Genomic DNA, 18547 nt, shown 5'->3' with positions numbered 1-18547 from the left:
TTCATGATAAAATGTGAATTATACATTCTGGGTGTGTGTGGGTAATTTTTACTGTGTAACAGGTGTGTTAGCTGTTTTGTTTATTCCACTTCATCTCTTAAAATAAAATCAACACACTAAAAATGAAACTTCTGTAACAAAACAACATTCATGATCCACAATTTTGTGGAAAACATTTTTTTTGTATCAAACAACTTTTATGAATTTGTGTGTAAAGCTCTGAAATGCACCAGCAGTCACTGAACACTTCATCAGAAACCTAAAATGTTTTAAAATGTCATTGGTAAAAGTTTTTGCATGAACTTTTTGGAACAACCGATTCCTGCATCTGTATTTTTTCTTAATCTACAATAACTTGTGAACACCAGGCGCTTCCTCTGCTGTAATTCTAAATGCACTTTCATATCAGATGCGGCATGCACTGCACTCACCGCTAGCTAGAAAAGTTCAACTTTGAACTTTGACCGCGGCATGCACGTGTACTCCACACTGCCGCGCTGGCGCTTTCCTTGGCACAGCAGGAAACCGTTATTGTGTAGTGCAAACAATAGAACTGAATGTGTTTCAGAGCACAGCGCTGCAGGTGCTGCTTCCAGTGTGAAAGGGCCTTAAATCTGCTTTAAAGGGAAAATGACTGACACTTTTGAAAATAAGCTAATTTTGCTTTACAGAGAAGGAGTTAGGATAAAACAAATAAGACATCAAGTATAATTAATGAACTTTAGAAGTGCTTTTACACGTATATTGATTTCCAGTCCCTTACTGTAAGCAAATCTAAATTGTTTGTTTTCCCAAAATAAAATCTTTTCTTTAACTTTACACAGTTCAAAACTCAGGGAAGTCTATAGTACCATTCCCATTACCAGAGATGGGTTTGTATGACTGCTTGTTGTGGGACTCATCATTCAGCATGGGGTTGTCGGGGGCAGGGTTTGTGACGATGCCCATGAAGAGGGGGGTCAGGGAGGCGTCATCGACGAGAGCAAAAAGAAAAGGGGAGTTTACAGAGAACATGGAGACTGAGCGCATGGAGGTTACAGCGGTGGTGGCCGAGGCCTCGACACCTTCTTCACTGAGTTCTATTGTGCTGGCGTGCCGGATGCCGGTCACCGTGAGGGGCTGGTCCGATATCCCCGAGAGGTCAGGACCAGAGAACAGAGAGCCAAGGCCTGATAGATACAATGAGAGAGAGAGAAAAATGTCAAACGCTTGCAGACTAACAAGTTTTGGTCAGTCCCTGCAGGTAACAACAACTTGTGGAACCACACAATTTCATAAGTTTGGCTCTTTTTTTCATTCTCAGGACCAACATGAACGCTGAACTGGAGTAATAGTCAGTTGGCAGTTGTCGGTAAAATCAAGGTCTTTAAGTCTGACGTTATTAGCCATGTCTGGGCCCAAACTCCGCTGCAGCTCCCAAAATCAAACGATCACTGCTGGATCACTGAGAGTTGAAAAACTGTCTAAATTCTTTCATCTGTAATAAAACGATCACTGTGGCTGCTCTACCAGGTGTAAAAATTAAGTTTAACATGGTGGTTAGCACTGTTGCCTCTCAGCAAGAAGGGCCTGAGTTCAATTCCACCATCAGGCTGGGGTGGAGTTTGCATGTTTTCCCTGTGTTTGCGTGGGTTCTTCCCACAGTCCAAAGACATGCACTTTGTGGGGATAGGTTAATTGAAATATCTAAATTACCCATAGTTGTGAATGTGAGTGCGTCCCTGTGTGTTAGCCCTGCGACAGACTGGCGACCTGTCCTGGGTGTACCCCCGCCTCTCGCCCCGCAACCCTGAAAAGGATGAGGGATGGGATGGGATGGGGAATCCAGGCATCCATGAGAACAGAATTTATTAAATTTAACAAAGTTAGAAGTTAGCAGGAAGTTAGCTTGCTAGCTCCCATCTAAATATAATATAGCATGTTCTGACTGAGAGATTTCTGAAAAAATTCAAATGTACAGCTCTGCTATCACTTCCAACATAAATGAAGACAGAAAACTAAACAGCAGTGACGTTTGTAGGGTTACTGAAGTTGGGCTAGCTGGTATATAATGATCGCTACGTGATCGCTAGCGACACAGCTATGTTAGCATAACATAAACAGTGAAGCTGGAGGATGAACGCTAACTTTTTTCCACTCGATAAAAGTTCACGTGAGGGTTCCTGATGGTTAGAGACAAATGCAATCGCATGGCAGGATGCTGTAAACGGACCAAACTTCAGTCAGGAGAACAACTGAGATAATCCATCCACAATACGAGGTTAGTCATTAATATACTGCTGCATGGGCTGGGCTGTAGTTACATCATAAGGTTTTAAAAACTGAGCTTTAAAATGATTAGCAGCAATAAAAACCGAGAGAAGCCGACTGTGATTACTGACTGTTTTTAGGGGCTTTTTGAGATTAAACAGAACAAGATATAAAGCATTAAAACATGTTAAAAACACAACAGCCTTATTAAATGCAGGGTAGTTTGGGCCCGGAAGCAGGGTTCATCACGTCATCACTTAAAGACCAGATTATGATTTACTGGGAGGAGGGAGAGACAGAGGTAATAACCTTGCCACTAGTAAACCTTGGACAGCACAACAACTCCCTCTAACATAATGATAAATGAAAACTATTGACTGGTTATAACATTTGAAAAAGTGGTTAGCTTTGTCTATTCAGTGTAATTGACAAGCAAAGAATGAAACATTTCACATCCCAAAATGGAACACCCCCAATTTCCTATAAAACTTTGCTGTGGCCAGCTTATTTTCTCAGCCATCCAGCAGTGACTGCAAGTGTAAAGAAAAGCAAGAATGGAAAAGGTAAAAGACCAACCAATAATTTTAAGTCAGCTATATAGATTATAACAACCATAATCAGAGAAGAAATACTTTATACTTGTAAATGAGCAATAGTAAATATTAAAAAGAGAAAAACTAAAAGGTTTTTCAGAATGCACTCCTTATTGGTTTCCATTTTAGAAATTGATATGTTTTTGTAGTGCTGTCACTGTTAATCTCATTAAAATGATCATCCCGTGTGTGGGGCTGCACGGCATCAACGCGTTAACGAGCTTACCACGCTAACGCGTTGACGCTGTCCAGCCCCATGCACGGGGTGATCCACGGTAACTCGTTAACGGAGATTTGCCGCGTTAATGCAGTTATGCCGTTAAGGTCATTTTAACGAGATTATTGCTGACAGCACTAGTTTTTTGTTTATCTGCACAAAAAAATTACAACCTTTTACATTTTTAAGGACAATAATTTCTCATAATTATAATTAATTATGAGATCCCTGCAAGCAGTCAATCCCTCAAGCTCGGGTCCTCTACCAGAGGCCTGGGAGCTTGAGGGTCCTGCAGTATCTTAGCTGTTCCTAGGACTGCGCTCTTCTGGACAGAGATCTCTGATGTTGTTCCCGGGATCTGCTGGAGCCACTCGCCTAGTTTGGGAGTCACCGCACCTAGTGCTCCGATTTCCACGGGGACCACCGTTACCTTCACCCTCCACATCCTCTCGAGCTCTTCTCTGAGCCCTTGGTATTTCTTGAGCTTCTCGTGTTCCTTCTTTCTGATGTCGCTGTCATTGGGAACCGCTACATCTATCACTACGGCCATCTTCTTCTGTCTCTCTACCACCACTATGTCCGGTTGGTTAGCCACCACCATTTTTATATATATATGTATATATATATATATATATATATATATATATATACACACATATATATATAGTGCTGGGCGATATGACGATATATATCGTGTGGACGATAGAAAAGTGTCTATCGTGCCATTTGTCTTCTATCGTTTCTATCGTTTCTAACCCAAATTTTATAAATTATTACATAAAATATATAATTAACCCTTTACAACCGGTCGGAGCAGGTACACTCCGTTTTACCTAACTATTTTTAAATCCCTGTAGAACTGGAACCACGTAAGGTAGCGCAATAATTTTTTTTTGCATGTGAAACCGGAGGAGTTGTACTTACATCTAATGCCATTAGCTTGTCCAAGGTCACAGTTTCCTTCCACATATAGCTTTGCAAAAATTGCATAAGAAGCACTTGCAGCAACAAAACATAATATTTCAGACTTGCAGCAACAAAAACATAATATTCCAGAAACACGCTTTGCCGATGTTCATAACACTTCCTACGTTGGCATATACGTCAGCGCGAACTATCGCATGTCCACCATTACCTGCCCGAAACCGGAAGTGACGTCATTTTCGCGAAACGGCCTTATAAGCCTATGTTGGTGTTTTTAAAAGTCGTGTTTGACTTTATGCTTTTCTGTATCGTTTCTGGGATGCTTAGAACTCAAATTACACTGTTGGAAATGGTTTATTTTGATGCATTATAATATTTATTTTAATTTTTCCTGTAGTATATAAAAATTAGTGTATCTCAAAAATAAAACTATGAAGACACTCAAAATAAATTTCTGGTGGTTGGAAACTATTTTGTGCAACTTTTTTGTATTTACAGTTTTGAGGGATACACCTCTTAAATTTTTCTAACTAGAAATATATGTAAAAAAACAAAAAAGATTTTCAATTTTTTTGTAGTTTATTGCACTACAATTTTTTGCAATTTATGTAGTTACTATGCACTTAATGCATACATATTATTAAAATTTGGGCTATAACGGTTGTATTGATGTATGGAAACTTGAAATGCTCCCACAAATGGCACTATAGCATGTAAAATGTAAAGATAAGCTCTGGCGGACTTGGTTCTATGGTAGGTCTTAAAAGGTTAAATAGCCTGTGGCAAATATATTAGTGTTGTCTTCTCACTATACATGTTCTTAACTTTATGCAAGAGAAAATAAATTATAAAAAAAATGATATTTTTGCAAAGAAACTCCATCTTGTGGTTTGCGACCTGGTGCTGCTGTACGTGCACCCGGATTTGCGACATACTTTACGGTAACTCAAAACAAACACTGCACCCTCGGCACTCGCTGTTTACAGACTGCGTACTTTCTAGATGACCACAGGTCAGGTGGTATATCGTGATATATATCATTATCATGATATAAAATAATTCATATCGTGATAAATATTTTTTCCATATCGCCCAGCACTATATATATATATATATATATATATATATATATATATATATATATATATATGTATATGTGTGTGTGTGTGTGTGTGTGTGTGTGTGTGTATTAGTGCTGTCAAAATTAACGCGTTATTTGTTGAGATCAATGCGAAATGTTTAACGCGTTAAAAAAAAATCATGAGCACCTCTGGAGGAGGGGGCAACAGTGTGCTATGCTGGCGTTTGGCCTGACAGAAATGATTAGAAGAAGAAGTGACACCATGCTACTATCTAGCTAACACTAGCAAACACACGCAAGCATGGACGAGGGCGGACTTTTGGGTGGAACGTTTCTCTTTAACCTCCTAAGACCCGAACTCTTCCACGACATGCATTTTTAATTTCTCTTTGATATTTGGGCATATTGGGGCCCGATGAATGTAAAAACAAAGGATTAACAGATTTTTTTTTTAACCTTATTTTTGTTTTTAAGAAAAATAAGAGCCACATATGAGGATATTCGTTTAAAATTTTGATAGAACAGTAGCAGTATAATGTCCTCGTAAGTGGATATCAGGCCCATGTAGAGCAAAATTGAGTATTTTAGTCTAAATAACCCAAAATGTGATGTCCACATATGTGGACGCCAGGTCCTAGGAGGTTAAGAAGTTGCCTGATGGCTTGTTGGACAAAACAAGAGTAAGGTGCACAATTTGCAAAGCTGAATTCAGGCACCACAGAAGCAGTTCATCACTGGCGTATCACCTGAGAGCAAAACACCCGACTGAATCCGCCTCTATGGGACCTTGCCAGTCAATGCTTCAGGAGTATGGTGCTCGTGGACGAATAACAAAAAATGTGAGAGAAAAATTAACCAATTCCTTGGTTGTTTGGATAGCTAAAACTGCCGACCAGTTAGCATAGTAGAAGATGATGGACTGAGAGAAGTCATTCGCGCCGCATCAGGAGATGTGTGTTACAATCTGCCCTCGAGAGGAACCATTGCATCGAGACTGCACACTTTGTATGAGGACCAGAGGGCTCAGCAGTCCAGCAAGCTTGTGCAAGTAAGGAACGTCACTCTCACCGGAGACCACTGGACTTCGGTGAACAATGATAATTACTTGGGGGTCACGACGCATTTTATTGATAACGACTGGACTGTGCAATCGTTTGCACTAACAGTGAGTAAAACTGAAGAGAGACACTATGCTGAGGCGTGTGCTGACCATTTTCTGAATGTTGCAAACGAATGGAAAATCAAGGACAAGCTAACCACGCTTGGCACCGACAGTGCTCGTAACATGGTTGCAGCTGCCAGACTACTTCCATTTGAACACATGCCCTGCATGGCCCACATTCTGCAAAGAACGGTCACAGTTTCTCTTAATGACAGCGCATTTGAAAGGGCTCTGCCCAAATGTCGCAAGATTGTTGGACATTTTAAGCATAGTCCAGCAAACGCTCAGGAATTAACGGCACAGCAAGCTGCACATGGACATCAAACAGAACCGCTTGTTCAGGATGTTCCAACAAGATGGAACTCCACCCTAGAGATGATCAAGCGGATCCAGAGAAACAAATCTGGGCTGACCACCATCCTGACTCAACAAAACAGCAAGGTGACCATGTTGACTGACCAGGAGATTGACAGACTGCAAAAGCTGGAGGACCTACTTGAACCTTGCAGGTAAATCATTTTGTTTCTCATGATTGTGTGTCTATCTTTGTGTCTTCTAGCTTTGTCTTCAAGTATGTTCCCCACCTCCACCTCTCTGTGTATTTTCATATGTGGTATTTATGTTTGTCTCTGTGTGGTTAATAGAAAAATACAGACTTGATCGTTCTATTGCAGATATGTGAACTGCTGGGGGGGAGAGCGGTATGTCTCCTGTTCCATGGTTCTGCCAGCCTTGTGCCATTTGTCCAGGATTATGGAGCCCTCAGATGATGACCCAGTCTATGTTTTGAGGTTTAAGAAGGTTTTTACCACAGACCTAGCTCAGCAGAGGGACAGCAGCAATCTCACATGGCTGAAGATCGTGCCTTTCCAAAGATGAAAGAAGAGAGGGTGTGGGCTTCAGTACATGACCTTCTGATGGCAGAGACGCATGCACACCAACCATCTGCTCAGACAACAGAGGAACCATCAACAAAGAAGAGCAAGATGTCCATCTGTTTGCTGGGTTCTTCTGATTCAGATACAGAGGAAGAGGAAGATGCTATAGACCGCTGTCTGAATCAGTACAAAGCAGAGCCCAAAATTGACATAGGAGAGTGTCCACTACAGTGGTGGTTAAAGAGAGAAGGAGAACATGCCAGGCTGGCACCTATTGCACGCAATTACCTGTCAACCCCTGCTACCACAGTGCCTTGTGAGAGATTATTCTCACTCTCGGGTCACATCATTCAGAAGAAGTGTGCTTCTTTGTCATCAGACAATGTAAACAGAATAGTCTGCCTCAGTAACTGGCTGAGTGCAAAGAAGGACGAAGCCAGATTGCTCCTTTGAAGTGAAAAATATTCAACATTCTGGTTTTTGTGTTTTAAATACTGAGTTTTGTGCACCCTTTATTGTTATGGTATTCACTTTAACCTTTAGGCCTGGGTTCGGTCACTGTTGGTGGCCTTAACCCTTTAAGACCTACCATAGAACCAAGTCCACCAGAGCTTATATTATATTTTTACATGCTGTAGTGCCATTTTGGGAGCATTTCAAGTTGCTATACATTAATACAACCATTATAACCCAAATTTTAATAATATGTATGCATTAAGTGCATAGTAACTACATAAATTGCAAAAAACTGCAATACACTACAAAAAAATTGAAAATCGTTTTTGTTTTTTTAACATATATTTCTAGTTAGAGAAATTTAAGAGGCTTATCCCTCAAAACTGTAAATACAAAAAAGTTGCACAAAATAGTTTCCCACCACAGGAAATTTATTTTGAGTGTCTTCATAGTTTTATTTTTGAAATACACCAATTTTTATATACTACAGGATAAACTAAAATAAATATTATAATGCAAATTTGCAAAAAAACAACACATGCATCAAAATAAACTATTTCCAGCAGTGCAATTTGTGTTCTAAGCATCCCAGAAATGATACAGAAAGTCACAAAGTCAAACATGACTTTTAAAAACACCAGTATAGGCTTATAAAGCCCTGAAGGTAAAAAACTACATTTCCGCGAAAATGACGTCACTTCGAACAGGCAATGGCGGACATGCGATAGTTCGCGCTGACGTCTATTCCAACGTAGGAAGTGTTATGAACAGCTGATCGGATCGGCAAAGCGTGTTTTTGGAATATTATGTTTTTGTTGCTGCAAGTGCTTTTTATGCAATTTTTGCAAAGCTACATGTGGAAGGAAACCGTGACCTAGGGCAAGCTGATGGCATAACATGTAAATACAACTCCTCCGGTTTCATTTGCAAAAAAAAATTATTGCACTAGCTTACGTGGTTGCAGTTCTACCGGGATTTAAAAATAGTTACGCAAAACTAAGGCATAAAAAATGTACCTCTACCCTGTCTTGCTCGAAGGCTTTTAAGTTTTTGTACACGTGTTTCTGTGTGTTAAAGTGTGAAAGTGAATAAGTGAGTTCATGTAAGCCTTTAAAAGACAATGTGGTGGATGCAATGAAGAGAAGTGAGCATATCAGCATTCTGAAGTTTGTGCATTATCTTTAAAATAAAACCCATCCTGACTCTGAGTGGTGCTGACAAACTAGTTTATGCTAGGGTGCCAGTACAATCTGTGGTTATCTCAACTTCCATAACATTGACCTCAAAGCTACACGGTTTCATAAAGAGTCAATAAATTCTGAACTTTACTGTTGGACAACTGCTATCTGTTGTTCCATTTTGTTTAAATACAACTTTAAGTGGCACTCAACCAACATTTATTGTGGTTGCAAATACTGAATTTCAACTGTCTGATTAGTCAAAGGTCACCTAAACGTTTCTCTGTAGAGCACCCACAGTACGATTGTAGGGAGCCATCTGGGGTTGAATAGGTTACATCCACCCCCTTTAACACCCATATGGAAACACTTTTGACAGAAAAACTTAATTTGAAATATAAAATCTTCCAGTGTGTGTGATGAACTGAAGGTAAATGTCAGAAGACCGTGAAATCTGGAGGAGCTTGAGAGATTTGCCATAGAAGAATGGGCTGGGATTGCTCAGGAGAAGCATATGAGACTTGTTGAAAACTACAACAAGTCACTGCGGGCTGTCAGTATCAAGAGATCTAAAAACTTTAACCCTACTACGTTTTTTGTTTGTTTGTTTGTTTAATAATTTTGTTTTGGTGTGCATCCAAAATAAAACTGTGATGTTTTGAAAAACTGGTAGAAATTACATGCTCTGTTTAACAGTTCATGGCTATAAATAAAATATTCATAGCAGGACTAACAATTTTGTCCTCAACTGTAAGTCCAAAGACCAAGGAAATCCTCGAAAGTCAAGATGTCTTCAGTGACTCAGTTTCTTACCCATGTTGGTCAGAGCCCCCTGGAGCTCCTTTTGGTACTCCAGCTTCAATTTAGGCAAGTTCACCTGCATCAGTTTCTCCTGAGGTAGAGATCTGTAGAGGTCGGAGATGTTTAGTTTGGAAAGCACTGACAACAGGTTTCCTCTGGGAAGGATGATTAAGAAGCTGGTGTTTCCCTTGAAGGGAAAACTGGCAACCTGGACAAGAGAAAATGATATTTTGTCTGTGTCTTTTCCCCAACTTCATCTCAACATATAAACTAAAAGTTGAAGGGAACAGGCTGGAAGATGAGCCTTGCAACTTTTGATGGGAAACTGAGAAATCATTTGTAACTTTTGCTGTTGCCTTTGGTATGAGACCATGGATTAACCTCCTGAGAACCAGCCTATTCATTTATGTCCTCTGTAATGTACTTCGTTTTTGGTCTATATCTTTTGATTTCTTTGAGCTATCCTAATACGTCCTTTTTAAACAAAGAGTCTCTGTGGCTTTTAAACCGCAAGACACGCTGCGCCAAAAACTGGTCCACCCCAAGGATCGGGTCCCCCGACACAAACAGAGTAACATAGTGTACGCTGTTAAGTGCCAGGAGGATTGCCAGGATTTATACATCGGGGAAACCAAACAACCTCTGGCTGAGAGGATGGCACAACACAGAAGAGCTACCTCGTCAGGCCAGGACTCTGCAGTCTATTTACACCTACAGGCCAGTGGACACTCTTTCAATGATGAGGATGTACACATCCTGGACAGGGAGGAACGCTGGTTTGAGGGCGGAGTCAAGGAGGCCATTTACGTGAAAAGGGAAAGACCATCTCTGAATCGAGGAGGGGGCCTAAGGGTACATCTGTCACCATCTTACAATGCTGTGATCGCAGCCATTCCCCAACTCTCTGTGAATGGGACTCATGGCCATTGATCAGTGAGCATGACAAGTTGTATATTAATGATCAAGGAACTGACCTCATTATGCAAATGCACTGTTTATAAGGTTGGGTAAAGCTGCAGTCAGCTGAGACTGAATAAGTCACTTGGATGAGTGACGAAACATTTCTCCCACAAAACGCTACGTCCAGATGAACAGAATCAACTTTTGGGACTAATAATTCCCGGTGTATTAAATAGATGACATCCTGGGCTTTACATTGATATCTCATGTGTTTAACTCCAAAGAGGAAGGAAATCACAAAAAAAGTTTAATAGGAAGATTCATTTTTCTTTGGTTCTCAGGATTAAGGCATGGCATAGGTGAGCTTCCACAGCTGCTATAAGACAAACAAATTTAAGATTTTTATAGAATAAAAAAAAAATGAATCTTGAGATCTTATCACAAACAACAAATATGCTTTTCAGGTCACATGGTTTCTGTCTATGTTCAATGTTGTGCTATCACTGATGCTACCCCAGACGTTGGTGTTACCTGTGCTTCCAGTTTGGAATCATACATCAGGCGTAAAGGGTACTGGACAGATTTCATCATGTCCACTGACACAGAGTTCTGGCTGTCCAAGTAAAACTCTCCCTTTGATGTTGCTTGTGGGTCAAACTGTGTTTGCCACTGACCTGATGAAAAGTGGAAAAAGTCAGAATCATTAGCAACTTAAATTCAGTTCTCAGTTGTTAAAGCGGCTGTAGATAATCACACTGTATCACGGCTTTTCTTTACAGTGCTCATTAATAGCATAAGATGCTTCCCTGGTTTGCACAATGTGCTGTCTGGATATATGACAGTGGTACTGTTTCTTGATAATGATGACCTCTCTGGCCAGGACAGATTTTTTTTGCAATTTTCACAATTCTGAGAGCTTTTTTCTCCCTTTAGAAAACTTTGATTTATTTGTCCTGTTAATGAGCAAGGATTTAGCTTTTTTCCATCTTTTCTCTGACTGTAAAACACAATAATGAAGAATTTTGTTTTGTGGAGTGGGTCACCTTTGAAGTATACAGCATTCATGAGCATAAGCACCACATCGTGTGGAATACTTTCTAGGAAGTTGGAGATGTGTCCATTGGTAACATTCTCAACCCATTGGTTGACCTCGTCCATAGAGACTAAAGGAACAGGCTGTGATTTGTACCTGGAAAATTCATATCAACATGGCACATACAAGACAAAAGTAATGAACAGACAATTAAGAGAGGTATCTATTCTCATTTTTACCTGTATCAAATATAAAATTATATATTTTAACATGACGTTTTGTATTATGCAGTGAACATTTCTGGTCATGCTCTCAGGCCCTCTTTAGCTTTCTTCTTAACATCTTAATTGATTTTGAGCAATGTTGCACCACCTAGCAAACTGGAAGACTGTAAAACCGTAAACAAACAAGAACATATGAAACAAATTAGATTTATCCGTTTATTCCACCAAAAAAGTGTCTTTTGTCTCAAAATTAAACTTGGCTGCTTCTCTGGAACTTTGTGCAACACTTTCCCAAATGTAAATTATACCTGCGCAGAGACTCTTCAACAAAGGACGCCTTCACTTTAAATCCTGAGAGAGAAAGGACAGGAAAAATACAAATAGAAGTCCAGATTTATACCAATCTTACGATAAAACACCACAAGTACAATATTCATCATCTCATACCTGGCTTCAGGTACATGCGTGCCGCTACCTCCAATGATGTGTGGCTAAAATGAGGTACAAGGCTTCCCAGTGCATGATGGTAGCATGCCAGACCGTGGGCATGAAGGGTCTTTAGTAGCAGCTTCTCTGTCTCAGTGCGAGCACCTTCGAGAAAAATCAGATCACATAATAAAATCAAAGAAACACATTTCATACCAGCTCCTGAACTTCATCGCAACATGTCTGCTTCTGTCTTGTGTAGAAAAGTACTAAATGCAGGCTGTTGGTGTTTATGATGTTTGTTCCTTTTGCATGTGGACTGCCACAGAAAAAAGAAAACTCACATTAGGCAGACAGCTTCTTTGTAGTTGAATGAAACCATATTTAAAACCAGATCAGAATTACTGGCAGACTTTCTGTTGTTTTGGGTTCAGGAGTTGTGCTTCTTCTATTTTGATATTAATTCTTTCTCTCTTGTTTACTTTAAGTTCAAACCAAACTTTCAGCCAGCTGGCACTGGATACAACGAAGTCAAATGTCAAACTTCATTAGAAGGTGGAAATGACCATTTTTAACATTGTTGACAGTAAAGCCCAGACCCCCCATCAAATTCAGTGCCTCATCTTCGTATTTTCAGGAAGTGATCAAGAATTTAACAGGTTTCGTCTTGTGACGGTGCTCGCAAATCATATTTCACAACATTTGTCAGATAAAGAGATGAACCTCTAACCCACAACTGACCTAAGGTGAGTTGACCGAGGGCAAAAGCAAGGCTGAGCGGTGAGAGGATGACATTGGGCTGCTGTGGACTAACAGGAAGATTTTCCAGGAGCTGCAAACCCAGTTGCTCGGTGGCCTTTCCTATTGCCCTGTGTGCCTCAGGGCTGAACGCTCCTCCACAGCTGTCACCCTCTGATGCCTCGTCTTCTTCTGTTATACTGACACTTGTAGGTGCTGGACTGGGCTCCTCCTGAAGACATGAGGATAGACTGGGTTATTTTCTAGTGTACAGTTACACAGAAAGTATTTCCCCTTAGTTATTTAGACCGAGGTTCTTCTTACAGTGAGTCCCAGATGGCAGAGACAAAGCAAGAGAAGAAGAGGATATAGCTTCATCTTCGAACAGTCAACCTGAAAATAGAACATATTTCATTTTAATGAGGATTATTAGTCATCAACAGCAAAATGGAAATGGAAAGAGCCATCAAAGTCCGACACTGGAGACATCTCAGATACGTGTACAGAGTTACTCTTTTTTAAGACCACTTTTGATTGACTTTTGAACTGATTAAAAGAATTTGGGCACCCAGTTTCCCTGAGAGAAAGTCCCACTGGGTGCAATTCATTGATTTTTATTTATTTATTTTATAAAATGTTAATTTCTTATTTTAAAAATGTTGTTTTCATTATTACTAATTCAAGTATTTTAACCAGAAAGAACACAGCTACAGAAATGCTGAAAAAATATTATCCAGCAGTAGTTTTTTCCATTTGCACCAATAAGAACGTAGCTACAGTGATGTCACTCGCTGGTTTTGCCATCCCAATCTTGTTTTGTGTTTTGATGTGATGAGCGACGGGCGGATCAGACTGATAACATCATGCAAAATGTAGTATAAGACAACAACTGTCATGGTCCGGAGTCTGTGACTCCGTGTTTATGTTTTAGTTTATTATTATTATTATTCTGTGGTTTTGGTTATCTTGGGGTTTTTGGATTCTTCTGTTTCATGTTTCATGTTCTGTGTTCCCCAGTCTGTGTTAAGTTTGTGTGTTGTGTCATTGCGTGTATGTGCTTCCTGTTTTATTGTGAAGGTCTGCGTCTTATGTGAGTGTTTTCAGTTTGCCTCCCTTGTCTCGTCACGTTAATCACTCCCAGCTGTGTCCCCCACCTGTGTGCAATCTCCCTGTGTTCTCTGAGTGTATTTAAGTCGTGTCTTCTGTCATAGTAGTTGCTGGTTCGTCTGTGTTGTTCCCCTCCATTTTCCTGTGCATCCTCCCCGCAGCTCTGTTTCACGTCTCAAGGTTTCAGGTTTGTTTTGCTTAGTTTTTCCCAGTTTAGGTTACTCTTAGGTTTTGGTTTTCATCCACTTCGTCCCTGTTTGTTTCACCTTTTGTTAATAAAGCTCGCTCACAACTTAAGCAGTCTGCATCTTGGGTCCGTTTATATTCACACACGGCTTGCCCCGGCAACCCGTGACAACAACAACAACAATGTAAGCATAACATTCCCCAGCTGGAGAGTTTTAGGAATAAAAGCCATGTTACCATGTTAACACAGTATATGAGTATCACCTCCGAGTACACCTGAGGCTCAGGGAAACTGGTTCAGAAATATTCTGTACTGGACCTAAACGCTGAACAAGTAGAGTTCTGAATGCTAAAGGAAACCCAGAACATCCCTGCGGTGACAGTTGGGTCTCATCCTCTAGGAACCAAAGATAACAGTATATCTACATGTGGTACATCCAGTATTACTCACGGTATTTTAGCCTGAACCAGCTTGAGATGGAACATAAGCCCAACATTTGCACACTTATGCTCCTCAGTATGAAAGCTTTCAGGGTTATTGATATGTAAATATTCCCTCACTAGGTTCAGACTCAGTTGACGTTTCAGATATGGCTGCTGTGTTTACCAGGAGACTAAAGGTTACTGTTTCAGAACCTCTTTTGGCTGCAGTACGCAGCATACACAGAACAGAGAATGAACAGAACTGCATAAATACACCATCACTACATAAAAGGACCAGGCTCACCGTTATATACATACTCCTCTGCAGAGTGCACTTCAAAATTCAAGAACTTACGTACAGATATTGTAGTTAAAAGTCGCTGACTGCAAATTTTTCTCTAGGGATCAAATGCACGAAGGTTTCAGTAGATGAAGACATCCTTGAACTCACCTGGTTTTTGTCCGATGTGGAGACAGATGATGGGGATCAAAAGGGTTTAAAAGGTGAGATAAAATAAAAGTAAAGAAAGACAAACCAACCTTCTCCAGGCTGGACAGCGTAGCGCCTGGACCCGACTACTACCACCCCTCTGCTGGCTAGTTAATGATCAACTCGGTGCCTGCTGCCACCACGCAATGTAAAAAACATTATACAGTCTGACAGACAAGCTGCTTTTCAAACTGTAGGATGTTTCCCTGCACAAGCTGCCAGACTGAAAACACTGCTGTGAAGTTATTTAGCTTCAGTGAACAGGAAGGAACCAAAGTTCCCCTCAAAGTAATCCTACGATGCAGTACTTTGTCTTAATGTTAACTTTATAGTCCAAAATACTTTCTGCATAAAGTGAGTCCCCTTCACCAACACGGGTTTTACTTTGAAAGTTACAGCTCACACAGAACAACAGTTATGGTGAAAAACACTGACTGTCATTATAAAAAACATGATATCATTTAATCCTGACAGCGTACACATGATGTAAATAAGTCATGAAGCCTCTGAGTAAATGTTTACTTTAGTGAATCTAAAATTAACTATAAATTTTACTTACAGTCATATTTATTATTACATTTACTCTTTTTTACTTTACAAGGAGAGACTTTTTTAGCAGCAGTGCAAGAAACTTTGTTATATATTCAAAAATGACAAATAAAGTAACTCTGAATCTACAGAGCACATTAAAAATAATAAAACTTTCTTTCAATAACAGGTTAAACCTGACAGCGAAGCTAAAAGGGTTTCAAACTCCACCAATCATTTGGCCCCCTGGAAACATCTTCTGGAAAATTAAATAATCACGCTGTCTGGCACAAAAACACCAAAGAGCTGGGAAAACGCGTCATAAAGACCTGGAACAGCAGCATACTGCTGTTTGATTTCAGAGCCAAGAAAACGATTATAACTTGTAGGTGCAGGCTGGTATTTTATAATCATTAAGTGCAGTTTGAAAATGACTGTGTGCTGAGAAACTGTAGAACCATAAACAATGAAACCTCTTTCTGCACAAGTCAGCACAAGTTAGTTTACTAAAACAGCTAAACTCAAATAAGTGTAACCAAGCTGTGCCCAGTTAGACTTCAAGGTAAAATAATAAAAGCTTAATTAATTTAATACCAACGTTGGGCCGCAGTAAACAACAAAGCTGCAGCAAAGCAAATAAACCTCAATTAAACTTCACAATGAAAGCTAAGTTAAACATAGCTCGGCACAGCTGGTAATCAAAGCTGGAGCAGCACCACGTTTCCCTGGACTGAAACACAGTTTCTTGTGCAATGATCCTCCACTTTGGAGCCTTCGTGTTGCCGTGCACATACATTCAGCAGAGAGTGGGCGAGTGTTTGTCTTGTTCTGACCGCCGGGTTCCAGCCTGACGCCCCCACAGAGCAGCTCAGAAACAAACACCGTCCTCCCTCCGCCTACAACCACTTTGACCCTCGAGTTTCAACACAGCTTCCATTATAAATAAATACACAGCCTAATTCAAGAGCCGCTCCTGTTACTGTTCAAATGAAGACAGCAACATTTGAGATTTTAGCAGTTTAGTGCACGTTTAGCTGCGTGGCTTTTCTTTTTGGTTTTTGCTGACTGTGCATACAGACAAACCTGCACGTGCCCTCTCGACCCCGTCTGTTGGAGTAGATAGAGCGGTTCACTGAGGCTACGATCAAACATACAAGCGTGTGTTTAAATGAAGATTTCAGCTTTAGTTTGGGGAATTATCTCCACATGACGATGCAAAAGCCAAACCCAAGTGCTGTGAAGAGAATGTCGGTGCAATTGGTGGAGATGTGACCCTAACCACACAGACGAAGGACTCACCTTCAAGATTCAAGATTCAAAGTGTTTATTGTCATATGTACAGAAGAAATAGCACTTCTCTGTGCAATGAAATTCTTCCTTTGCTGTCCATACACAAATGTCTAGTTAGGTAAAGTTTAAAAAGAGCGCGATAAATAAGATAAAAATAAGGATAAAAAAATAATGGAAGATAAATAAATAAGTACAAAATATAAGTAAGTGAAGACAAGTGTGGTATGCAGATGTCAATGTAGATGTACGTACAAAGGAGCTTAATGTGCAAAAAAACATGTGCAAAGTGTCCTGATGTGCAAAATTGCATTTGAGGTAGTTTAGCTGTTCAAGAGTCTGATGGCAGTGGGGAAGAAGGAGTTGTTGAGTCAAGATGTTCTAGATTTCACACTTCATCACTTTCACCTTCACCCCGAGGGCAGAAGTGTGAACAGTCCGTGTTGGGGGTGTGCGGGGTCTTTGAGGATGGAGGCAGCTCTCTGCGATGGTAGATGATCTGCAGAGAGGGCAGCACCATCCTGGTGATCTTCTCTGCAGTTGTTATCACTCTCTGCAGGCGTTTGCGGTCCATAGCAGTAGTGCTGCTCTGCTAGAAGCTGCTGAGGATCTTGGGAGACAAACCAAATTTCCTCAGCCTCCTCAGGAAATACAGCCGCTGCTGACCTTCTTGACCAGCTGTGTGGTGTTCAGTGTCCACGTGAAGTCCTCAGAGATGTAGACGCCCAGGTACCTAAAGCTGCTCACTCTCTCCACTTCACGCTCCCGGATAAACAGCGGCTGGTGAGGCCTCCTCTTCTTCCTCATGTCCACTATCATCTCCTTTGTTTTATCAGTGTTGAGGGTGAGGTTGTTGTCCTCACACCATGACACCAGACCGGCCACCTCTATAAGCCGCCTCGTATGATGTTCTCTTTGTTAGAGGCGACACAGTCGTGGGTGTACAGGGTGTAGAGGATGGGGCTGAGGACGTAACCCTGTGGAACGCCAGTGTTTGTAATAATGCTGACTGAAGTCCTGTTGCCGATCCTGATGGACGGCGGCCTGCCAGTCAAAAAGTCCTGTAGCCAGTCACATAGGGTGGGGTGCAGGCCGAGTTTTGCCAGCTTGTGAATGAGTTTGTGTGGGATGAGAGTATTGAAGGCAGAGCTCTAATCAACCAATAGCACCCTGATGTAGGAGTCATTGTTTCCAGGTTGGAGAGTGAGTAGTGAAGGGCAGCAGCGATGGCGTCTGACGTGGACCTGTTGGGCCGGTAGTCATACTGCAGGGGATCCAGAGTGTCTGGGATGTTGCTCTGGATGTAGGCCAGCACCTCTCTCTCAAAGCACTTTGCAATAATTGGAGTGAGTGCAACTGGTCTGTAGTCGTTTAGGCAGGTGACTGGGCTTTTCTTGGGGTGAGGGATCATAGTTGGGGTTTTGAAGCATGTGGGAACGATGCTCTGGCTGAAGGAAAGGTTGAAGATGGAGGTGAGAACATCAGCCAGCTCGTTAGCACATGCTTTAAGGGCCTGTCCAGGGATGTTGTCTGGTCCTGCTGCCTTGCGGGGGTTGATCTTCCTCAGGATTTTCTGTACTTGGTCTACTGAGATCGCTGGCCGGAGAGAGGGTCAAGTGATCTGCATTCTCCTTGTGCATCTAAAAAGTATATTTAGCATTTTAC

General features: G+C 41.0%; 1 protein-coding gene across 1 annotated transcript; it reads right to left on the bottom strand.

The window, feature by feature from the left end:
- Positions 1–825: 825 nt before the first annotated feature.
- serpinf2a (serpin peptidase inhibitor, clade F (alpha-2 antiplasmin, pigment epithelium derived factor), member 2a) lies at positions 826–13239 on the bottom strand. The gene is made up of 8 exons (XM_063488063.1): positions 13186–13239; positions 12865–13093; positions 12145–12288; positions 12006–12048; positions 11484–11629; positions 10972–11114; positions 9553–9748; positions 826–1169 (listed from the first exon to the last, which is right to left on the bottom strand). Exons 1-8 carry the CDS (start codon positions 13237–13239, stop codon positions 826–828), a joined length of 1299 nt encoding a protein of 432 aa, XP_063344133.1.
- Positions 13240–18547: the final 5308 nt, after the last annotated feature.

This window comes from Pelmatolapia mariae, linkage group LG10_11 (genome assembly GCF_036321145.2).
Source record: "Pelmatolapia mariae isolate MD_Pm_ZW linkage group LG10_11, Pm_UMD_F_2, whole genome shotgun sequence".
NCBI lineage: Eukaryota > Metazoa > Chordata > Actinopteri > Cichliformes > Cichlidae > Pelmatolapia > Pelmatolapia mariae.
This window is presented reverse-complemented; position numbering and strand designations above follow the sequence as displayed.

Excerpts from the sequence above, each read along its gene's own strand:
- serpinf2a (XM_063488063.1), bottom strand. The coding sequence starts at position 13,239 with ATGAAGCTATATCCTCTTCTTCTCTTGCTTTGTCTCTGCCATCTGGGA. Across the intron at positions 13,094-13,185 it reads TCTGCCATCTGGGACTCACT|GAGGAGCCCAGTCCAGCACC; the intron begins GTAAGAAGAACC and ends TCATGTCTTCAG. Across the intron at positions 11,630-12,005 it reads GTTGAAGAGTCTCTGCGCAG|GTACAAATCACAGCCTGTTC; the intron begins GTATAATTTACA and ends TGAATTTTCCAG.